The following is a 21,313-nucleotide window of genomic DNA, read 5'->3' on the forward strand; positions in this document are numbered from 1 at the left end:
AAAATTTAACATCTACTATTGTTGGGTTGACAGATTTTAGGAAATAAATAGATGAAAATACAAATTTAAATGATATAAACTATAAAGTTTTAGTGGTTCACATAATATTTTGTCCAGTGTGACGACAGTATTTCTCAAGTTTTTCAATACTCAGGGGTTGACACTAACCAATTTTCCAAGGGATCCCGCGAAGGGACACCAACATTTGAAATCAGGTGTCCCTTCCTGAAATTAGGAGTCCCTTCTACTTTTTACATTTTTTTCATTGTTGAGCCTGTTTTAATATTAAATCCAACAAACAAATACAGTGTCTTTTACTTTTCAATTTGTAATTCAAGTATACAACATATTATACATGTTTTCAGCAGCATGTAATGACAAGTTTAGTAGCACTGAATGTCAGACATGTGAACCTCTGGCAATGGCAGTAAGGTAGATTTGGGTCTCTAAGTTGGTAGATTGGGTTCAAAAGCGGTAAAATGTCAAAACAAAGATGGATACAATGTAAACAAAAACTTGATGTTGTTACTATTTTATAGATTTTCGGAAAATACATAAAATACATCATGTTTCAGGGTTTTGTCAGATGTCGGTGTATTTCATTAAGAAACAGTAGAAATATTACATCTGGCGTGTGAAAACTGAAGTCAATATTTAGTAGAGTTGCTGATTAATCAATCAGACTACCCAATAGGTGTAGTGCATACTGGAAGAGCAGACGATTAAAAATTGTGTATGTTAATTTTCGCGTCAAAAAGTCGTAAAATTTTATAAATTGACTGTAGATAATGAAGAAAACTTAGCAAATTTTATTTCTATTATGATTTGATCATAGCATTAAAATATAAAATAAACAAAGAATACCGATAAGTTGAATGCCAATTAACAAACAATGCTGAATGTGTGATGCCGGTCTTTTGTGCCGTAAATGTTACTGTAAATACTCGAAGGTCGTACCATAAAGGTATCACCAGTGTTGGCATCTTTTTGGGGCGGTTCGGATACATAAGCAAACAATTCCACAGAAGTATTTTACCGATAATAAATCTGTGTCACCTCTGACCTTGTTGAAAATGTAAACAACAAAATGGAAGCGTTAGCCCTCATGCGCCCTGTGAAATTACCAGTTTATTTAAAGATTCATGACGTAACTATAGTAAAAAAGTCACCTTTTCTTTCGCTTTGGTGTGTCCGATAATAATAATTATAATATCATTTTGACATGCACTGTCAAGAAATTTAGGGGGACCTGAATTTAAGTAATAAATTAATGAAATGCTACTTATTTATTGATATTTTGCGTTTATCGGTCAGAAATTTAAGTTTCCCGACGGAATATCTGACTTCGAAGTTTAGGTATCCCTCCCAAAAAATTGGTGTCCTCGGGATCCCGGGACCCCATTAGTGTCGAACACTGATACTTACTGTATGTACTTACACAAAAAACCCTGTGTCGCATCACATCAAACCTTTTACTTTTGTACATACAAACAATCTTTAACATTTAATTAATGTCCACATAAATTAAACAATATGTTTTCTACATCTCAAAACATGATTTGTAATTGCTTTCAAGCAGGGAAACAGTGAAATCTAACTTTAATGTTATAGTGAAAGCATCCACAGTCTGTTTGACCCGATAATTAAGGGAGTGGAACAACATTAGTTACGTCACAATGCGCCAATCCAAAATAGATATGGCTTATTGAAAATAAATAAGAGATATAATAAGAACAAAAATGAAGATAAAAACATGCAACTTAAGGCCATGCAAAAGGTTACGATTTGTTTAGTATCTTGTCTCTGGAATATTTGGTCAGTATTTGAAGGCTAAAATAAGAATATTTAAGTACATGTACATTGGGGTTTTTTAACATCTTGTTATGATTGTTTTTTCAGTCATGTAAGGCCTTATTTCAAACCATTTTTGTCTATTTCATGACTATCTTAGTGGCCTTTACATTTTCCAAACATAATAAAGATAAACATGTTTTTCAGTATTTCCTAGACCATTGGTACTTAATTATTTATCCTGAAAATAATTGAGCATGCCAAGAAACAATAACGCCAGGAAACATCACATGCATATACACTCATGTCCACAAGACAATGTCAGGCTCAACCTTTCTTGTGAAATCACTTTCCAGAAAACAGATGTCTGCCAGAACAGAAAATAAAATGTATATCAATATTTCACCTCAAAACAGACATCTAGCAAATAAACTAAAACCTATCATTTTCATACATAATACAAAAGGATTCCATCATGACCAATGCTTCAAAATGCACCATAACAAAGAAAGCAAATCAATTCTACAAGCATAATGAGTTCACATCGATGGCAGGGCTACACGTTGCCATGGTCACCTGGGAATCTATCAGGGTGTTTTCACTGCCTGGGCCTCTCTTCCATACACGGGAACGAGACGTGTTCGTAAAACGGTCTGTGCGTGGTACATTTAAGGGATGAATATATGCATAACATTATATATTACAATGATTATGATGATTACACAGAACTAAACAAGGAGCTCCTTGAAAGTAACCACCATGTTCCAAATAATTAGTGCATTTTGATAGGTATAAATGAAATAAGATATGAGAAGCAATGTTACTGTTTGTGCAAAAAATAAGAAATATTTTTCATACAAGAATAAAAGACCCTTGAGTCTGATAATTAATGAAGCTTTGAAGGAGAGTTGCGAGACCAAGTTGTCCAGGGTTTCCATTGAGCATCCCAAATCCTTACCTTCTCTCCCTATTAAGGCCTAACGAAGAACATAACATGGACATCACATCAATTCATGTCAGCAACACAATGAATAGGTACTGAATGGCAGATAAACGTTAACCCAAAGTTAAAAATCAGTGTTCCATGTGTTGCCTATTTCTAACACATGGAACTGAATGAAAGCAAGTTTATTTTGTTATCAGGACATGGGCTACTTTCCATCTGTGAAGGTTTTTGAAGCTGAATGGTTTGTGATTTGAAATTCTTGTATCTTCTTTGTCTACATTTTTATGTCACATAGGCTCTACTCCTTTTCTGAATCTGGGCACAGTATTGAATATATAGTGGAACCTTCTGCCAATATTAGTATTGTTGTGCATAATTCTCTTAGAGATCAGAGATCAGTGAAAAGTCATGTGAATGTGACAATAGAATCTACAGGGTATTTATTTGGTGGTGTGTAACCATAAAATGTACATTAGAACCACTGAAAATGTGTCGTCAACTTGGTTGATTGTTAGTAAAATACACTTAAATAGTATTGTACATTAGAACCACTGAAAATGTGTCGTCAACTTGGTTGATTGTTAGTAAAATACACTTAAATAGTATAACATGATAGAAGATTTGAATATGTTAAACACAGTGTCTGAATGAAGCTGCTCATTGTGTCTGTCCCTGTAGCCCAGTGATATGTTGTGTCAGTACATGTTTGTGTTGTACGCCTCCTCCTTATAATGCCATAAACTTCAGAAATAACATTAATTCAATGAGGTTACAAAATGTCTCAGTGATTATGCATGTGTATCTAAAATATCAAAGTAAGATGATATTCTATTATTCAAAGGTTACAAAACTATGTGTTTGAATAAAGAGCTAGAATATAAAGCCGATATATATATAATGTATTTGTTTTAGTTGTATAAAAGTGTATATAACATTAAAATATAAATATATAAATACCAAAGTTAAGACAATTTGAAGGAAGTGGAATTAAAGTACTCTCAAAAATTAAGATTTTCAAAAACATACTATATGAAGATATTTATTGTCATTTGTCAACGATCATAATAATATTATTTATGGAACTATATCTGTTGAAAAAACCTTAAAAGACTCATTCATTTTCATGTCAAAAGCAGAACTATGATCTATGTCTCACAGATTATTAAGGGTATGATTTCATAACAATGATACTGTAAATGCTGCTATACAAGCAATGGCCGTTTCATTTTATTATTTGCTGAACTGTAACAAGCATACTGATTTTTACATTGTATATGCATTATACTGCATTTGCTGTAACATGTTAAGTATGCAGATACCTGCTGCGGATTGCTTCCAGTCTCCTGTGTTCAAGTGTTTACAGTTATTCTCAAATATCTTACATCCTAGTTTATATACAAAATTCTTTATGTGTATAAATATGGCCATTTCATTAAGTAATTAAGTCAAGTATTAAAGGTAGTACAACAATGTTATTTCTCCACACAATTAGAATATTCTATGTTGACCTTGACCTATTAAGAGTGCAATCATCAATGAATACAAAGCCTGATTCAGTTGTGTTTTGCTCAAATGAAGTTGAAAAGCAAATCTATTTTTTTCTCAGAAACTCATAAAGCTATTTGAAGAATAAAGGTATAGACAAACATCATTAAACATAACTTTAACTAACTTGACAACCTTCATTTTGAGCAAATAAACTGAACATGACTTAAATGTGCAATTAGAAAATCCATTTTCAACAAAGAACACTAGTTTAATATTGAGGGAAGAGAAAAAATCCTACAGTTGTCATTAAACACTACTAGAATGAACAGTTCAACAGGTATTTATATATGTATTACCTCCAGCTGCACGTGGTGTCCGTCGTTTGCCATCCCGTTTTTCACGCCCCACATTGAAAGCGGACCCGGTCTTGAGGGCCTCCAATAAGTTGTCCATCACACCCTCCTGGTTCTCGTCTAGACAGACATGGATTGTAGAATAGGGGAAAATAATAATTATACACATGTATATATATAGTTATTATAAACATCAATAACTTGTACAATTCCAGTTGACTTCATATTAAGAAAAACAGTATACTTCATTGAAAACTTGCAAACACAAAGCACATATCAATGCCTGATAATTTTTCACTAAAACATTTCCAATGTTTTATTTTAACAAAACTATATTGGATTTTTCATATGTGAAAAAGAACTTAATTCACATCATTTAGTTCAATGCCAAACAGCAATGAAGAATTGAGATCTTGATTCAAATTCTTTCAAGCAACATGGTCGATGCTTCCATCAATTCAATGCCACAAGTCAGTCCCCTGCCCCTTTCCTAAGGTGATATTCAAAACAGCCCCCTGTCTAGGCTTGGTTGCCTGTAGAAGCCAGTCCCCTGCTCCTTTCCTAAGGTGATAACCACGACAGCCCCTGTCTAGGCTTGGTTGCCTGTAGAAGCCAGTCCCCTGCCCCTTTCCTAAGGTGATAACCACAACAGCCCCCTGTCTAGGCTTGGTTGCCTGTAGAACCCAGTCCCCTGCCTCTTTCCTAAGGTGATAACCACAACAGCTCCCTATCTAGACTTGGTTTCCTGTAGAAGCCAGTCCCCTGCTCCTTTCCTAAGGTGATAACCACAACAGCCCCCTATCTAGACTTGGTTGCCTGTAGAAGCCAGTCCCCTGCTCCTTTCCTAAGGTGATAACCACAACAGCCCCTGTCTAGGCTTGGTTGCCTGTAGAAGCCAGTCCCCTGCCCCTTTCCTAAGGTGATAACCACAACAGCCCCCTATCTAGACTTGGTTTCCTGTAGAAGCCAGTCCCCTGCTCATTTCCTAAGGTGATAACCACAACAGCCCCCTGTCTAGGCTTGGTTGCCTGTAGAACCCAGTCCCCTGCCTCTTTCCTAAGGTGATAACCACAACAGCCCCCTGTCTAGGCTTGGTTGCCTGTAGAAGCCAGTCCCCTGCTCCTTTCCTAAGGTGATAACCACAACAGCTCCGGTTTAGGCTTGGTTGCCTGTAGAAGCCAGTCCCCTGCTCCTTTCCTAAGGTGATAACCACAACAGCCCCTATCTAGACTTGGTTGCCTGTAGAAGCCAGTCCCCTGCTCCTCTCCTAAGGTGATAACCACAACAGCCCCTATCTAGACTTGGTTGCCTGTAGAAGCCAGTCCCCTGCTCATTTCCTAAGGTGATAACCACAACAGCCCCCTATCTAGACTTGGTTGCCTGTAGAAGCCAGTCCCCTGCTCCTTTCCTAAGGTGATAACCACAACAGCCCCTATCTAGACTTGGTTGCCTGTAAAAGCCAGTCCCCTGCTCCTTTCCTAAGGTGATAACCACAACAGCCCCTTATCTGGACTTGGTTGCCTGTAGAAGCGAGTCCCCGCCCCTTTTCTATGGTGATAACTACAACAGATCCCCGTCTAGGCTTGTACAAGCCAGTCCCTTACCTGTAGTGATATCCACAATGGCTCTCTGTCTTGCCTGCCGTGCCTGTTTCTCCCTCTCGGTCTTCTCCTTTGCTTCCTTGGCCCGCCGTATCTTCTCCTGAGTCTCACGGATTTTACGGTTATCCTGCACCGCATGCTGCAGTGCAAACAAGAAAATCAGTAAAATGGCTAGAATATAGTAAAGGTATGGTACTTTAATGAGAATGATAATAATGAATAAGATACCATGCTGAACTGTTTTACATCACACAATTGCAGTCATTTTAAGAAACTGTAATTAAACAAGACGACGTTTCAATCATCTCTGATTCCTCTGGATTTTTCTATTTTTATACACTAAGATTATTTACAGTGCAGTTCTTATAAACTACATCATGTTCTGACCAAGATGCCATTTTTGGTTTCCAGGACCAAAATCACAATCTTATTTTCTATATTTACAAAACAGTTCTAATAACCTACAGTATGTACTGACTGAGAAGCCATCGTTAATTTCCCAGACCAAACTTATTTAGGACTTCTTGTCTATATTGACAAGACAGTTCTGATAGACTGAAACTAGCATACATGCCATATCCCCCGGAGGGGGATAAAATCCCCCGGAATTTCGACCCATCCCCCGGAGGGGGATGAAAATCCCCCGGAAAAAAAGTGTTTAAAATTACGCAAATTTATCACAGGGTTTAATTATATATGCCTGTTTACAGTTATAATGCCCTTTCTGTCCTGAAGCTTAATTGGATTATCAACTGATGGTGTGTTTTAACAACACCTATTGGGTGACACTTAATAAATCAGCAGGGCACATTTCATGCATTGTTTTGATTGAAACTGACAGAATTTGCGTAAGAAATGTCAATTAGACTGGTCAGATAAAAGGTCGATTTTCATTGGTTAAAACTATAATTTTTATCCAATCAGAGAGGATGTAACAAATTAAAGCGTTCTTCATAACATGTGTCATTGTCATCAAAAGAATTAATAATTTAAAGGTGACAGTAAATTATTCAGTAAAGAAAAGGATTAAAATAACTAATAGACAATGCTGTTCTTTGTTATGCCTCACTAATATGTTTACATACATGACAATTTGACCTTCATCGCAAATATCGGAAAATAACAGAACTTCCAGAAGAGAAACTGAAAGTAGACAATTCGGATGAAATGACTTTTATTTATTATGGTGGTGATGTTTTTATTTTTTGATGAATGCCAAAAGAAGATATGTTTATGAACTTAAACAATAAATTATGCATTTGCTTTTTATCAGAAGCAAACAAATCTGACTATTTGGGCCCATTCTCTCTATTAGTCTGAAAGTCATCATTTATGATCATAGGCTGCAGATTTTGTATCCAATTTTAGAGGAAGGTAAGCCCATTAAATTGTCTCTGAAACATATTTTTCTGTGAAGTATTCTATTTTGCAAGTGAGTGATTTTATTATGCAATATGGTTGTGTCTCATAAAAATATAGATGTGCTGGAAAAAGGGGTAAACAAGGTGAAATGGCATGTGTGTCATGCCCGTAATGCTACATGGCGATGATGAAAATCCCCTGGTATGTGTCCAAAATCCCCTTAAATTCTGGACATAATCCCCTCGGGAGCCTTTCAAAATTATGGAAATTTGTTTTTTTTTCGTACTTGCGTCTTAAAATACTTTGAAATTTTGCCGAATTAGATCTGCTAAAAAATCCCCCTGAATACTACCAAAATCCCCCTGAATTTTCAGACTTTTGAACAAATCCCCCTGAATGGTCTCCAGAAAATATGGCATGTATGAACTAGAACTGACTGTGAAGCCATCCTTGAAAGTCTTGATGTCCTGGAAGAACTCCTCCATGCTGTATTTCTTAGGGTCGAAGGCATAGAACTTTGCAATATCCTGGAACATGGTTTCCAGCTGTTGGTGCATCGTCTGTAATACCTCAAACTGCCCATATGCATCTCCTAGAAACTGGTGCACAACCGTCAAGGAAACCATTGATATAATTGTTTACTCCTTTAATGACAAATTATTTAAAAACTTTTAATCATTATTATCAAACTAAACTTAATTTGATAATAGCGACTTAATAGGCTTTATTCATCCTAACTTCAAACCAAAATGTTGATTTCAAGACTTAATTGAGAAGTATTAAGCATAAAGATCACTTTATAAATATACTCAGAAAAAATATCAAATAAACACAATTTAAAGAGCAGTATGTCAGAGGCAAGATATTTCCCTAATCCATGAAAAATCCTTTAATTAACACACATAAAAGAAATAATTGAAAATCGGCTTAAAATAAACCTCTATTAAAGATAGTTTAAAAAACAATAGGGCTATTCCAGTAAAACATATAACCCACAGGGGGAAGGCAATTTAAATAGTATATGGGTGGGTGCCTTTTTCCGCTAATTTGGACTCCGAAAGGGTAAATTTGCTTCTGTAGGGGGGTGATATATTTTAAGTGCCTTGCTCGTGGATTATATGTTAAAATGGAATAGCCCTAAGTTTATTTTAAGCAGAATTTTAATCTCACGTTTCCTTTCTTGTCTTTTGAACTAATATCAAAGGCCATTAGGTAAACTAATATAAAGTTAAAGGAACTTGATAATTCATGAACCAAGCTTTGCCTGGTCTAATTAAATATTATGATATATGACTTTTCATTTCAATAATTCAATGAAGCTGCAATAAGGAGTTCCTCTGACAGTCTAAGACAGTATGCTTCTGTTACCTGTCAGAATCACTCAGTTTCTACTTACACAACAGATACGGTATTCCGACAAGCAAATAATTTCTCTTAATCCATTTAAATTCCTTGATTAAATATTTTTTCCATTGATATGACTGCCTTCATAATTCTCTGACCACTCAATTTACTTCAACATCCATGTCTTTTTGCAAACATATTGTGAATTAAAGGTAAACTGTACGAGTATGAATAAATAATTTTGACTTGAACTTAACAAAGTCAAGGATATATTCATGACGTCTGCAAACCGGTCCTTGTCCTCGACTGACTTCTTGATGCTCTTGAGGTCAGTCTCTAGCTGCTTGAACTGTTTCTCCATCCCCTTGATGTTCTTCTTCACCTGTTCGTCTGACACTGGAATGAGATGAGCAAGTCAATATGTATTGGCGTATGGTGGAAAAGCTCAAAAATTGTAATCTTTCTTGTGGTTCAAAGTTACTGGAAAAGGTGAATTATGATGGTTTCTTACATTTAGCAATTGTTGTGCTACTTAAGATGTTGCCCTGCACTTTGACTTAAGAATAGATCAAAGAAAATTGGCCTTGACTAGATTGCAACTTTTACAAAGCAGAGTTGCTACATGAGCTAATTACAGACATGTGAACCTTTGGCAATGACAGGGAGGTAGGTTTAGGTCTCAAAAGCGGTAGTTTGGGTTCAAAAGTGGTAGAATTTCTAATTCCTTTAATCTTAAGTCAAAAACAATGATGTAAACAATGTAAACAAAAACTTCATATTTGTTACTATTTTTAGATTTTTGGAAAATACGCATAAAATACGTCATGGTTAAGAGACTTGTCATAATGTTACTGTTTTTGATTGAGGAACAGACGGATATATTGTAAAAACAAGTTCATATTCAGAAGAGCTGATAAAATATCAAATCAGACTGCCAAAACAGGTGTAAGTGTAAGTGCAGACGACAGCAGAATTGTGTATGTCAATTTTCTCGCAAAAATGTCGTAAAATTTTATACACTGTAGATAATGAATAACATCTTGGAAATGTTGTTTTCTTTAGTGTTTTACAGTTTTATAATGTCTTTGATGTTTACTAAAATGCTGATTAGTAGGATGCCAATTAACAAAGAATGCTGATAAGTGGTCTTTTGTACCATACTGGTAACCTAGCAATGATCTCAGCCGAAGCGTGAAGAGATTTGATAAGTTGTTTATTGCACCATGTTCTTTAAAGTGACAGATTAATATGGTATTTCAGCATGGTTGATAGAATTTTGAAGTTTTTAAAAGAAAATTTAAGGCCAATTTGATATAAGTTTGAGGTTTTTTAAAAGCTTAAAATATCGGTAGATTTCGACGGGAAAGTGGTATGGTGTTAGAAGGGTCTCAAAAGCGGTATATTTTACCTACCGCCGGGAGAGTTCACATGTATGGCTAATTATGATTTCACAATTATCAGTGATGACCAAAAATCATATTCATTTCAAAAGTCTAATAAATAATGCTTGGCATTTTCATTGAATTGCTAAGAACAGTATTTTTGGCTTTATATTGCAGAAATGAAATATGAACTAAAATGAGAGGAATATTGAGTGTATAAAAGCAAATGTACAGTAAACATTATTGGTTATTCAATATCTGTTCTGAATTTATTGCCTGGAAAAGTGTAAGGAATTATTTTCATATTATTTCAAAGAACATTGAAGCTTGATATTCAGTCATACATGTTCATCAAACATATTCATTACTGAGAGACTCATGTTGCTACAACGATTACATAACTGCATTATCTTTGTTAAAGGTTGAAACAATATCAGGAAAATACTGGAAATAACAGAGAAGGATGACAGATTTATGAACGGAAATAGTAAAAATAATGCCTTTGCATTAAAAATTCCTTCAGAGTAAAACATGTTCTTACCATAATGGTACCTAACATACATTAATGGCAGACTATGCAAGCAATCTCCTAAAGCCTACCTCTGGCAGCCTTGTCAAGGTGTGTCAGTTCCTCGGGAAAGTTGATAATGTCAGGGTGTTTTGATTCAGCAATGTTGGCGATAAAGTGGAGCAGAGTGGATTTGCCATCCTGGGCTTTCGTATTCCCAAGCTGGAAATTGTGTGCATGAGTGTGACATGATATGAAATGCAAATGTGGTATACATGCCAGTATCATTTTACTACACTTTTAGTTCATAAAATACAACAAAAGCCTATTCACCAATATTCCCCAACAAACTGCAGAAATTCATGAGGAAAAAGTGATTTTTTTACATACATGACTTTGTAAAATCATATTGTTCTTTAACCACTTATTAAAGATAACTAGGGAAACAGTTAATATGTCAAACAGACCTTGGAGAGGAAGTTGATATCAAATCCTATTGACTGCTCGTTTCTTGATCCTGTGTTGAGGTAATTGCCAATGAGGAGGATTAGCTCCAATGTGCGCTGGAACTTGGAGCTAGATCTGATTTCCTCGATTGCCTCACGTGAGTTTACCAGGTCCTGGGGAAGTAGAGGAATTTTTACCAATTGTGAATGAGCTAGTTGTACATACATAACCAAACATATGCTATTATTCTTTTGGTATTTCAGTGGATATTATCATAACCATATGCTCTTCTAGCATGATTTTTTTGGAGGTACATATGCTATTATTCTTTTGGTATTTCAGTGGATATTATCATAACCATATGCTCTTCTAGCATGATTTTTTGGGAGGTTGTAAATTGAACTCACATTCAAAGTTCACAAAGGGAAAGAACTACAATAGTACGTACATCTTTTGTACAAATTTGACTCCCTTATGAAAATTCATTAGCTATTGAGCCAAGGGAAAGAACCTACTACAATAATACACAACTATCTGTACAAAGTTGTCTCCCTCAAAAATAACTGTAGCATCCCAAGGGCCAATATCCATTCAAGCAAGGGCAGATATCACTGGTTGTTAAACTAGACCAAGCTCTCATGGATATTTAACTACTGTGTACGTTTGATTGAAAGATACAACAAAAACTAAAGACTGAGCTAAAACATACAATCACAATGATACGACAACAAAACAATTGGTACATCTGTTTGAATTTTGAAACTTTGAAAATCACGAATTTCCTACCAATATTTAAATGCATATGTACTTTGATAGCACACTGAATTTTGATACGGCTATGAAACTATTATTTTTTTACATGTATTTCTATATGAACTGCGTGATAGAAAGACTGCATACTTAATACTAAACCATTACGGTAGTCCTATACATAATCTAAAGGATAATCTACGGCTAAAACTATTCATTTTATATTAGAATTACATTAGTATTATTACACTAAATGTCATGATGTCAAGCTATTTTAGATCTTTAACATGATAACTTGACATTTATAAGAAGACAACTATGTTGTACTCACTGGTTTGATGTCACTTATACTTTCTGCAAACCTCATCTTGAACAGCATCGCACTCAGGCGTTGAACCACCTTCTTTATGGATGATATCTGCAAACAGATGGATAAATGCAGGTATCTGGCAGCGATGAAAAACAGTGATAAACCAACTATTAAGGTACATATAACATAAGCAGCTGAAAATTTAACAGTAAAATGTGACCTAACAAGAAGTAAACTTCAAGTAAGTTTTTACAGATATTTAAGTGTTTTCACCAAACTTTGATACTGAATATTCCATAACATTAAGTCCATTTCCCTTTTCTGCCCTGGTCATAAAACTATGTACTTAGAAAACCATGCTCAAATTTGTACTGCAATTGAATTCTCTTCCACCTAGTCATTTAAAATCATTGCAAATGTGAACTGTATGAAGAAGATATAAAGCTAGACAGTAATGGCAATGGTATTCGACTGGTCCAAACACACCTTGCAGATCCACTTCATGTATTAAAGAACCACTCATGGTAATCATTACTGAATAGTCAGAATGTACATCTGGTGATAATTGCCATCTACAATTTTACAGCATTTACATCACTGATATAAGAATGCATGATAAAGTGTTCAAACAACTGACACAAATCAATAAAGATGATCAAAAGTACTTTCACTACATTGTCTTATTGCCTCCTCATATCTACACTATAGTAACACAACATAGAGCAAGTGTGGATAAACCTTGACCACAACTTACAACAACACAGAATTGTTCTGGCTCAGAGAGGGAGTCGTACTGGTCCTTGAGGCCGGCCAGCTGGTTGAGGGACTCGGGGTCGGGCATGTATTTCAGCAGCTGCTCCACCATCTCTGGCGTCAGATTCTCCTCATCCATCTCTACGATACGACGATGAAGCTCTTTGTACGGAACCTTGATTGAGCCCAACAGGATAGCTGAAATACAATTTTGTCCAATAAATTACTTATTTGTTTTATAGAGCCTTTTCCTGATATGCATACAACCAACTGTCGGGAGATTGATTTAACATATAAGAACATCAACACATTTGAACAATATGGGAAGTCTCCAAGTCCCATTCAGCTGTCACCTGACACATAAATTACTAATTTTCTTCCATTAGTACCTAAAGAAATCAGTGCAACATTTGTCCATACTTTTTCATGTACATGCTACAATTACCAACTTAACATAAGTCACCCTCATACAATGGCCAATTTAAATCCTTGTTTTTCTATACAATGCAAAACCCACTTACACAGATTTTGTCCTGCCTTGGGATCTAGTACTTTAAGCTCCTTGCCCTTTTTAACTGGTTTGTCTGGATTCATCTCAGAGGCAACATTAACCTTGGCTGAAATGGAAACATTCATCTCAGAAGCTACATTAACCATGGCTGAAATGGTAACATTCATCTCAGAGGCAGCATTAACAATGACTGAAATGGAAACATTCATCTCAGAGGTGACATTAACCTTGGCTGAAATGGAAACATTCATCTCAGAGGTGACATTGACCTTGGCTGAAATGGAAACATTCATATCAGAGGCAACATTAACCTTGGCTGAAATGGTAACATCCACCTCAGAGGTGACATTAACCATGGCTGAAATGGAAACATTCATCTCAGAGGTGACATTAACCATGGCTGAAATGGAAACATTCATCTCAGAGGTGACATTAACCATGGCTGAAATGGAAACATTCATCTCAGAGGTGACATTAACCATGGCTGAAATGGAAACATTCATCTCAGAGTGCACATTAACCATGGCTGAAAAGGAAACAATCATCTCAGAGGGGACATTAAACTTGGCTGAAATGGTAACATTAATCTCAGAGGCCACATTAACCATGGCTGAAATGGAAACATCCATCTCAGAGGTGACATTAACCTTGGCTAAAATGGAAACATTCATCTCAGAGGTGACATTAACCATGGCTGAAATGGAAACATCCATCTCAGAGGCCACAATAACCATGGCTAAAATGGTAACATCCATATCAGAGGTGACATTAACCTTGGCTGAAATGGTAACATTCATCTCAGAGGTGACATTAACCTTGGCTGAAATGGAAACATTCATCTCAGAGGTGACATTAACCTTGGCTGAAATGGAAACATTCATCTCAGAGGCGACATTAACCTTGGCTGAAATGGAAACATTCATAAGGTTACCTTGCTTAAAAACAACACAGATTTCTGATATTTTAACACATCATTATATCATACCAGCCTTGGTAGAGAAGTTGTCCCTGAGCTCGGCAAAGATATCCTCATCCTCAAACTTGTCCTCTTTGGCCTGAACCCAGAATGAGTTTTTGTCCAGCTGTTTTGCCTCAACCTGAAGGGGATGTACAAGTTACATCAAGAAATTCAAGCTTTGCTTATGGCAGTTTTTCAAAACATTCAGACATTTATTTATTGCATAACATTTACTAGTGAGCAAATCATTTCTCTTAGTCTAAAAAAGTGCATATTACAAGAGTTATTACCTTTTTCCAGTTGGCTCTCTTCATAGGCTGTTTAACCGCATACTTCTTCTTGGGCTGCATCCCATAGGGCAAGGCTTTAGACACAGGGGACATGAAGGATGGAGGCCCCATGCCTGGGGGTGGTGGTGGCCCAGGTGGTCCCCCACCAGGTGGTGGGGGAGGAGGAGGAGGACCTCCACCTGGGAAGGGAGGGGGTGGAGGAATGCCCCCACCTGGTGGAGGAGGGGGTGGGGGAGGGACAGGTGCACCCCCAGGGAATGGGGGTGGGGGTGGTGGAGGAGGTGGCCCTCCACCAGGGGGTGGGGGAGGAGGGGGAGGGGCAGGGGGTCCACCCCCTGGGCCCTTAGATATCACAGATGAGATTTGACTGCCTACACCATCCTTAATCTGGAAAAGAGAAATGGGAATAATTTTGGTCTTAAAATGATAAAAGCACACTGCAAAATGTTTTGTTAGTCACAACATTCTGTGAAAATTTATGTGGGTTCATACCATTACATTATAAATAAAAAGTCTGTCTTTACAGCAGCTCTTGTTAGTAAAGATTAAAATGATTTTAAGAACAACTTTTAAAAAAACAACATTTCTTCACTTGACCATCATAATTATTATTTCACTACACATGAAGACAAAATGTTTTTAGGCTGCAAGAGAAAACAGACTTTTTACATATGCTTATAATATCATTTACGTTTTATGCAATTATGTATACCAAAATGCAAGGTTTTATTTCAATGATGTTATACAGCAGAATGAAGAAGTCCACACTATTTGTGTGCAATATGTACAAGTTTATATATAAATGCATTCAACTGTTGGAAAACTTTATCCACAGGAAAATTATAATAATAGGCCACATCAACATACTGCATCCAATCACAACACCATGAACACTGTAAAATAACCAATCTAAATACACATCACACACAAAAACTATGCAGTATCTGAGCAAAATAATGGATGAGTTGATAGTATAACAGATTTGATTTGTAGTTAAATGTTTTGAGTGTTTAAAACTCTAAAGCAGTCTGAAGTTATATCAATATCTCAAGCTACATGTCCAGTACTTAAGCCAAACAGATGTAAAAAATATCTAAAGCTACATTTCTTGGACTCAGCTCCAAACAGATGTAACTTAATATCTAAAGCTACATGTCCAGGACTTCAGCCAAACAGATGTAAAAAATATCTAAAGCTACATTTCTTGGACTCAGCTCCAAACAGATGTAACTTAATATATCAAGCTACATGTCCAGGACTTAGCGCCAAACAGATGTAAAAAATATCTAAAGCTACATTTCTTGGACTCAGCTCCAAACAGATGTAACTTAATATCTAAAGCTACATGTCCAGGACTTCAGCCAAACAGATGTAAAACATATCTAAAGCTACATTTCTTGGACTCAGCTCCAAACAGATGTAACTTAATATCTAAAGCTACATGTCGAGGACTTAGCGCCAAACAGACGTAATATCATATAAGCTTTACCCTGGACATTTAAGTGTAGTGTTGAGTTGTAAAAGTAGTGTATAATGTTGTATTGTAAAACAACTGTTTATTACTGTGTTGTTAAACTAGTGCATATGTTGAGTGTTATAAAACTAGTGTATACTGATGTGTTGTGAAACTAGTGTATACTGATGTGTTGTGAAACTAGTGTATATTGTTGTGTTATATTGTAAAACTACTGTATATTGTTGAATAGTAAAACTTGTGTATATTACTGTGTTGTAAAACAAGTGTATTTTGTTAAGTTGTATAACAAGTGTAAAATTGTTCCGTTGTGTTATAAAACTAGTGTCTATTGTTGTGTTGTAATACATATTGTATATTGTTGTGTTGGTAAACTAGTGTATATTGTTGTGTTGTAAAACAGTGTTTATTGTTGTGTTGTAAAACTAGTGTATATTGTTCTGTTGTGTTATAAAACTAGTGTATATTGTTGTGTTGAAAAACTAGTGTATATTGTTGTGTTGAAAAACTAGTGTATATTGTTGTGTTGTAAAACTAGTGTATATTGTTGTGTTGAAAAACTAGTGTATATTGTTGTGTTGAAAAACTAGTGTATATTGTTGTGTTGTAAAACTAGTGTATATTGTTGTGTTGTAAAACTAGTGTATATTGTTGTGTTGTGTAGTAAAACTAGTGTATATTGTTGTGTTGTAAAACTAGTGTATATTGTTCTGTTGTGTAGTAAAACTAGTGTATATTGTTGTGTTGAAAAACTAGTGTATATTGTTGTGTTGAAAAACTAGTGTATATTGTTGTGTTGAAAAACTAGTGTATATTGTTGTGTTGAAAAACTAGTGTATATTGTTGTGTTGAAAAACTAGTGTATATTGTTGTGTTGAAAAACTAGTGTATATTGTTGTGTAGTTAAACTAGTGTATATTGTTGAGTTGAAAAACTAGTGTATATTGTTGTGTTGAAAAACTAGTGTATATTGTTGAAAAACTAGTGTATACTGTTGTGTTGAAAAACTAGTTGAAAAAACTAGTGTATACTGTTGTGTTGAAAAACTAGTTGAAAAAACTAGTGTATACTGTTGTGTTGTAAAACTAGTGTATATTGTTGTGTTGTGTAGTAAAACTAGTGTATATTGTTGTGTTGTAAAACTAGTGTATATTGTTCGTTTGTGTAGTAAAACTAGTGTATATTGTTGTGTTGTAAAACTAGTGTATATTGTTGTGTTGAAAAACTAGTGTATATTGTTGTGTTAAAAAACTAGTGTATATTGTTGTGTTGAAAAGCTAGTGTAAATTGTTGAGGTAGATAACTAATGGAACACTTGTCCCATTTATTCTTAATGTGTTATCATTCTCATCAAACAACCTAGACAAGTATATGAGTATATTAGTAATAAGCATCTTATCTTATAGGTTGAATGATCTAAGGCCCGGTGTATGATCTATGGCACAGTAATTTCTTAACTAATGTATTCTTTTTATAGAGTAGAAAGTATAGAAAAAAAATATTCAGCAGACAGAAAATATTCCTTTACCAAGTCATTGCAATAGAATGGAATTCTAAAATACAGATTATTTATGTTGATATATGAAGGATATTATGATAGGATTCTTTTCTGAAGTATTGTATTACTTTGAGTTTCGTGTGTAAACATGTATGGTGGAGAGAGGGATTCTAATATACAGATTATTTATGTTGATATATGAAGGATATTATGATAGGATTATTTTTTGAAGTCCTGTATTACATTGAGTTTGTTGTGAAAACATGTATGGTGGAGAGAGGGATTCTAGATTATCTATGATAAAAGGAATGTTAACTATTGCAGCCTTCCTGATGATAAACAAATCATTGGAAATAAAGGCAAACATGCTGTGCTACTTTTAATGCCCATAAATTAACATCTGATTTGTGTAACAGGACAATATTTAATGGTGTTGAAGTGCAAACATGCACAGGGGTAATTTAAGGAAAATAATCTTTTAATATAATAAAGGAAAGGATAAATGAAAGGCTTCTGATTTAAACATTTTAGCAGTATTTTGGACAAGTTTGTATCGCACATTTTGTAAAATCATCAATACAAAGCTTGTCTGATATAAAACCTCAAGCTCATGCAAAGTCAGAAGCCAACAATAAAACCACAGCAGGAAAGAATACAGCGAGGTGAGGGTTATTAGCTCACACAAGAAACACACCACATCAGCGTCCGAACTTTTACTTGCTGCCTCACACTTAGGGCAGACAATGTTCACCGTCTTCGCCGGCGGCGCAACGTGAGCGACAGCCTCCTGCTGTTTGATTTTCTCCTCCAGCGCAGCTTTCTGCTCATTTTTTATCTAGTTTGCACACAGTGATATATACTGTTAGGCATTAATCTTTAGTGTGTAACTCATTTTAATGTCTTTTGCAATTAATAGTACTTGTGTAAATAAATTATCCTTCCAAAAAAAGCGTGTGTTATGGTATATATCTAAAGCTATTAGATGTACATATATGAACTTTTATCCAGTTTTACATGTACTGATTAAAATTCTTCTTATTTAGACAAAAAATAAAATCAATCAAAGCTTTAATTCTAAAAAAGTGAGTTCATGCAGTTTACCTTAACCCAAAAACTTAACAGCCAAACCTATATATTCATATGCATACACAAAACTAAACAAATTATATAAACTATACGTATATGCATATTATTATTAGCATTGTTGGCTTAAAAAATAGGCCAATAAAATAAAATACCATGAACAAATCATTTATCAAAATAACAAAATGATATAATATGCTAGCACACGGGAAAGTCATTTCCGGTAAACTCAGCCGTGCTGAAAAATTGAATCTGGCACCCACATGCTAGATGAGTCATGGGCAGTGACACACTACTTTTTATCTCTTTTAATGTACTCTTAAGGTAAGCATAATTATGATATTTCAATAGATGATTTCCATACACATCAGCTTTACAAAAATTCAAAACAGAACAAAATAACCCCTAAAAGACATGATATTGAAGTAACTTCTTGTAGTATGCAGTGTATAAAAATTACTGCATGTCTCAACATCAGTTAACATCATTGCCTTTATATGCACCAAAATGTTTTTCTACTTCAATTTTTTCACAAAATTTAATTTAAAATATGCTAAAAAATATCAATCATGTGTTAAGTCCAAATAGAAAAGTCTGACTCTCGGGCATGCTGCGTCGCCAGTTATTCGGCAAGCCTCATTGACTGGCAACGCAGGTTTCCTCGGGTTTGATTTTTTACCCTGAACAAAAACACATGGCACATATTATTAATCTTAAGTTCCTTTTATAATACATTGCAAAACATCTTATTCATTAACCAAAATCTCTAAGATCTAGAAACATCACAACCAAGCATTGCACAGAGGCAACCATCCGTGCCCCTTACATTCAAAACTCAAAAATACACCATGCAAGTCTCACCTTTTCAGTGTGGGTAAGCTAATAGATAGGCAGTCGTAGTAAGAGACAATGTCAGGCAACATACAAGAAACTATAGCTATTCTACACTTTACCTACATGTTTATTTGAAAGTTACTATGTCTGCATATAACAAAACAAGGGGCAATGCAGAATGCCACATCATAAACAGATTATTTTTTTTCACAATGGCATTTGTTCAATAAGGATGTTTGGTTAGTGGGCAGTTTTTACTACCATTTATTGTATTGTTAATAGGCTTTTTTGGTCTTGGATTGAAATATTCTGACCACAAGTCATGAAGAAAAAAAGTTGAACAGATGAAAAAAACGATGAAATTGTGCATTGGGATTAGTGTTTGAACTAGTTTTTTTACCTAGTGACATTGTTTTTGACCTGAGGGGATCCATATTAATCATTTTAATAACATGCAGAACAGTGTTCTGACTAAGTTTCATAACAATTGGATAAAAACTATTGAATTAATGAGGGGGATTGCATCAAGTGACCTAGTTTTTGACCTGAGGTGACCCATATTCATCCTTGTTGAAGACAACATCTTAGACAAGTATTTTGGCCAATTTTAATAACAAATGGATAAAAACCATTGAAATTATGACACAAAATAAAAACTTTAACTCAGAATTGTTAACGACATATGTCTGCCTGCCTTGTTTTTCGCAATTTTGTAAGCCCTAATTTTTCAGTTAAAAATCCTGCTAAAAATGAAATTCAAATTCAATTTTTTTTATCACAATATTGCCCTATTTCTACAAATTCTTCAATGGATCTTTAATCTTTTACTATCAATGAAAAAAGAAATCCTATTTTTTTAACTGCTTTTTTCCAAGAAATGTTTTCATTCATTCGAACCTCCTTATTTTACATAATCAACTCAATGCACTACCAACCTTTTCTCTGAGAGCAGTCAGCTCTGATTCATAAGCCTTCATTTTGGTTTCCATGGTGACGACCTTGGCCTCAGACTCCTGCTTTGCTGTGATGGCATTATCCAGCTTGGAATTCATCTCCACAATAGACACCTCATTGTCCTCCACCTTTGATTTCTCTGACAGAGTATCTGAAATATTAATTGACTTTATTGGCATACATGTCCAATTAAAACTGTAAGATTTTCAATCTTACCATATAATACATTTGAAATAGCAACATTTTTCAAGTCAATATTATCTTTAATGCTTATGATTTTTTTTAAAATTCTAATGAAAATTTCATATCTATACAAATTGTTAGTAAATCTAAGAATTCCAACACATAAATTTTCTTTAAAACAAGTTAAAGATTCAATAAATGTACTATTCCATACTGAGAAGAGGTTCCACATCAATGTCAAATCTTTTGGTTCCCCGAAAGTCTGGGTCCACCCCACTGCGATGGAGAACTATCTGGGTGACGCACTCCTCAATTAGCTTATAGTACTGCGGCCTGAATGGTCAGAGAAAAAGGTCAAGCTTACATGAAACAATTAAAGCTAGTATAACGATAGTGAGGTGTAAATAAGCACAATTGTGCAACTATGTCATCTATTTCCCCAAACTGAACAATGTTTAAAGCAGATTTTGGGTATGTCATCAGCTGAAGGGCC

At 35.0% G+C, this 21,313-nt stretch overlaps 1 protein-coding gene across 19 annotated transcripts in view; it reads right to left on the minus strand.

Moving 5' to 3' along the window:
• LOC128228947 (protein diaphanous homolog 2-like) overlaps window positions 1-21,313 on the minus strand; it is a 50,244-nt gene that overhangs the window by 5,755 nt on the left and 23,176 nt on the right. For 6 of the 19 annotated variants that reach the window (XM_052940510.1, XM_052940511.1, XM_052940516.1 and 3 more), the window contains 16 exons: window positions 21,035-21,153; window positions 20,619-20,788; window positions 19,711-19,728; window positions 18,461-18,601; window positions 14,795-15,181; window positions 14,532-14,643; window positions 13,557-13,652; window positions 13,037-13,233; window positions 12,304-12,390; window positions 11,243-11,395; window positions 10,868-10,997; window positions 9,157-9,281; window positions 7,979-8,143; window positions 6,183-6,318; window positions 4,582-4,698; window positions 4,057-4,080 (listed from right to left, as the gene is read on the minus strand). In XM_052940510.1, coding sequence (XP_052796470.1) covers window positions 4,057-4,080; window positions 4,582-4,698; window positions 6,183-6,318; window positions 7,979-8,143; window positions 9,157-9,281; window positions 10,868-10,997; window positions 11,243-11,395; window positions 12,304-12,390; window positions 13,037-13,233; window positions 13,557-13,652; window positions 14,532-14,643; window positions 14,795-15,181; window positions 18,461-18,601; window positions 19,711-19,728; window positions 20,619-20,788; window positions 21,035-21,153 — 2,177 coding nt within the window. Of the gene's footprint in view, window positions 1-2,367; window positions 2,445-2,749; window positions 2,769-4,056; window positions 4,081-4,581; window positions 4,699-6,182; window positions 6,319-7,978; window positions 8,144-9,156; window positions 9,282-10,867; window positions 10,998-11,242; window positions 11,396-12,303; window positions 12,391-13,036; window positions 13,234-13,556; window positions 13,653-14,531; window positions 14,644-14,794; window positions 15,182-18,460; window positions 18,602-19,710; window positions 19,729-20,618; window positions 20,789-21,034; window positions 21,154-21,313 lie in introns of all 19 variants that reach the window. The other 13 variants (XM_052940527.1, XM_052940523.1, XM_052940520.1 and 10 more) reach the window with 12 other exon arrangements.

Source organism: Mya arenaria, chromosome 3, assembly GCF_026914265.1.
Source record: "Mya arenaria isolate MELC-2E11 chromosome 3, ASM2691426v1".
NCBI classification, from domain to species: Eukaryota; Metazoa; Mollusca; class Bivalvia; order Myida; family Myidae; genus Mya; species Mya arenaria.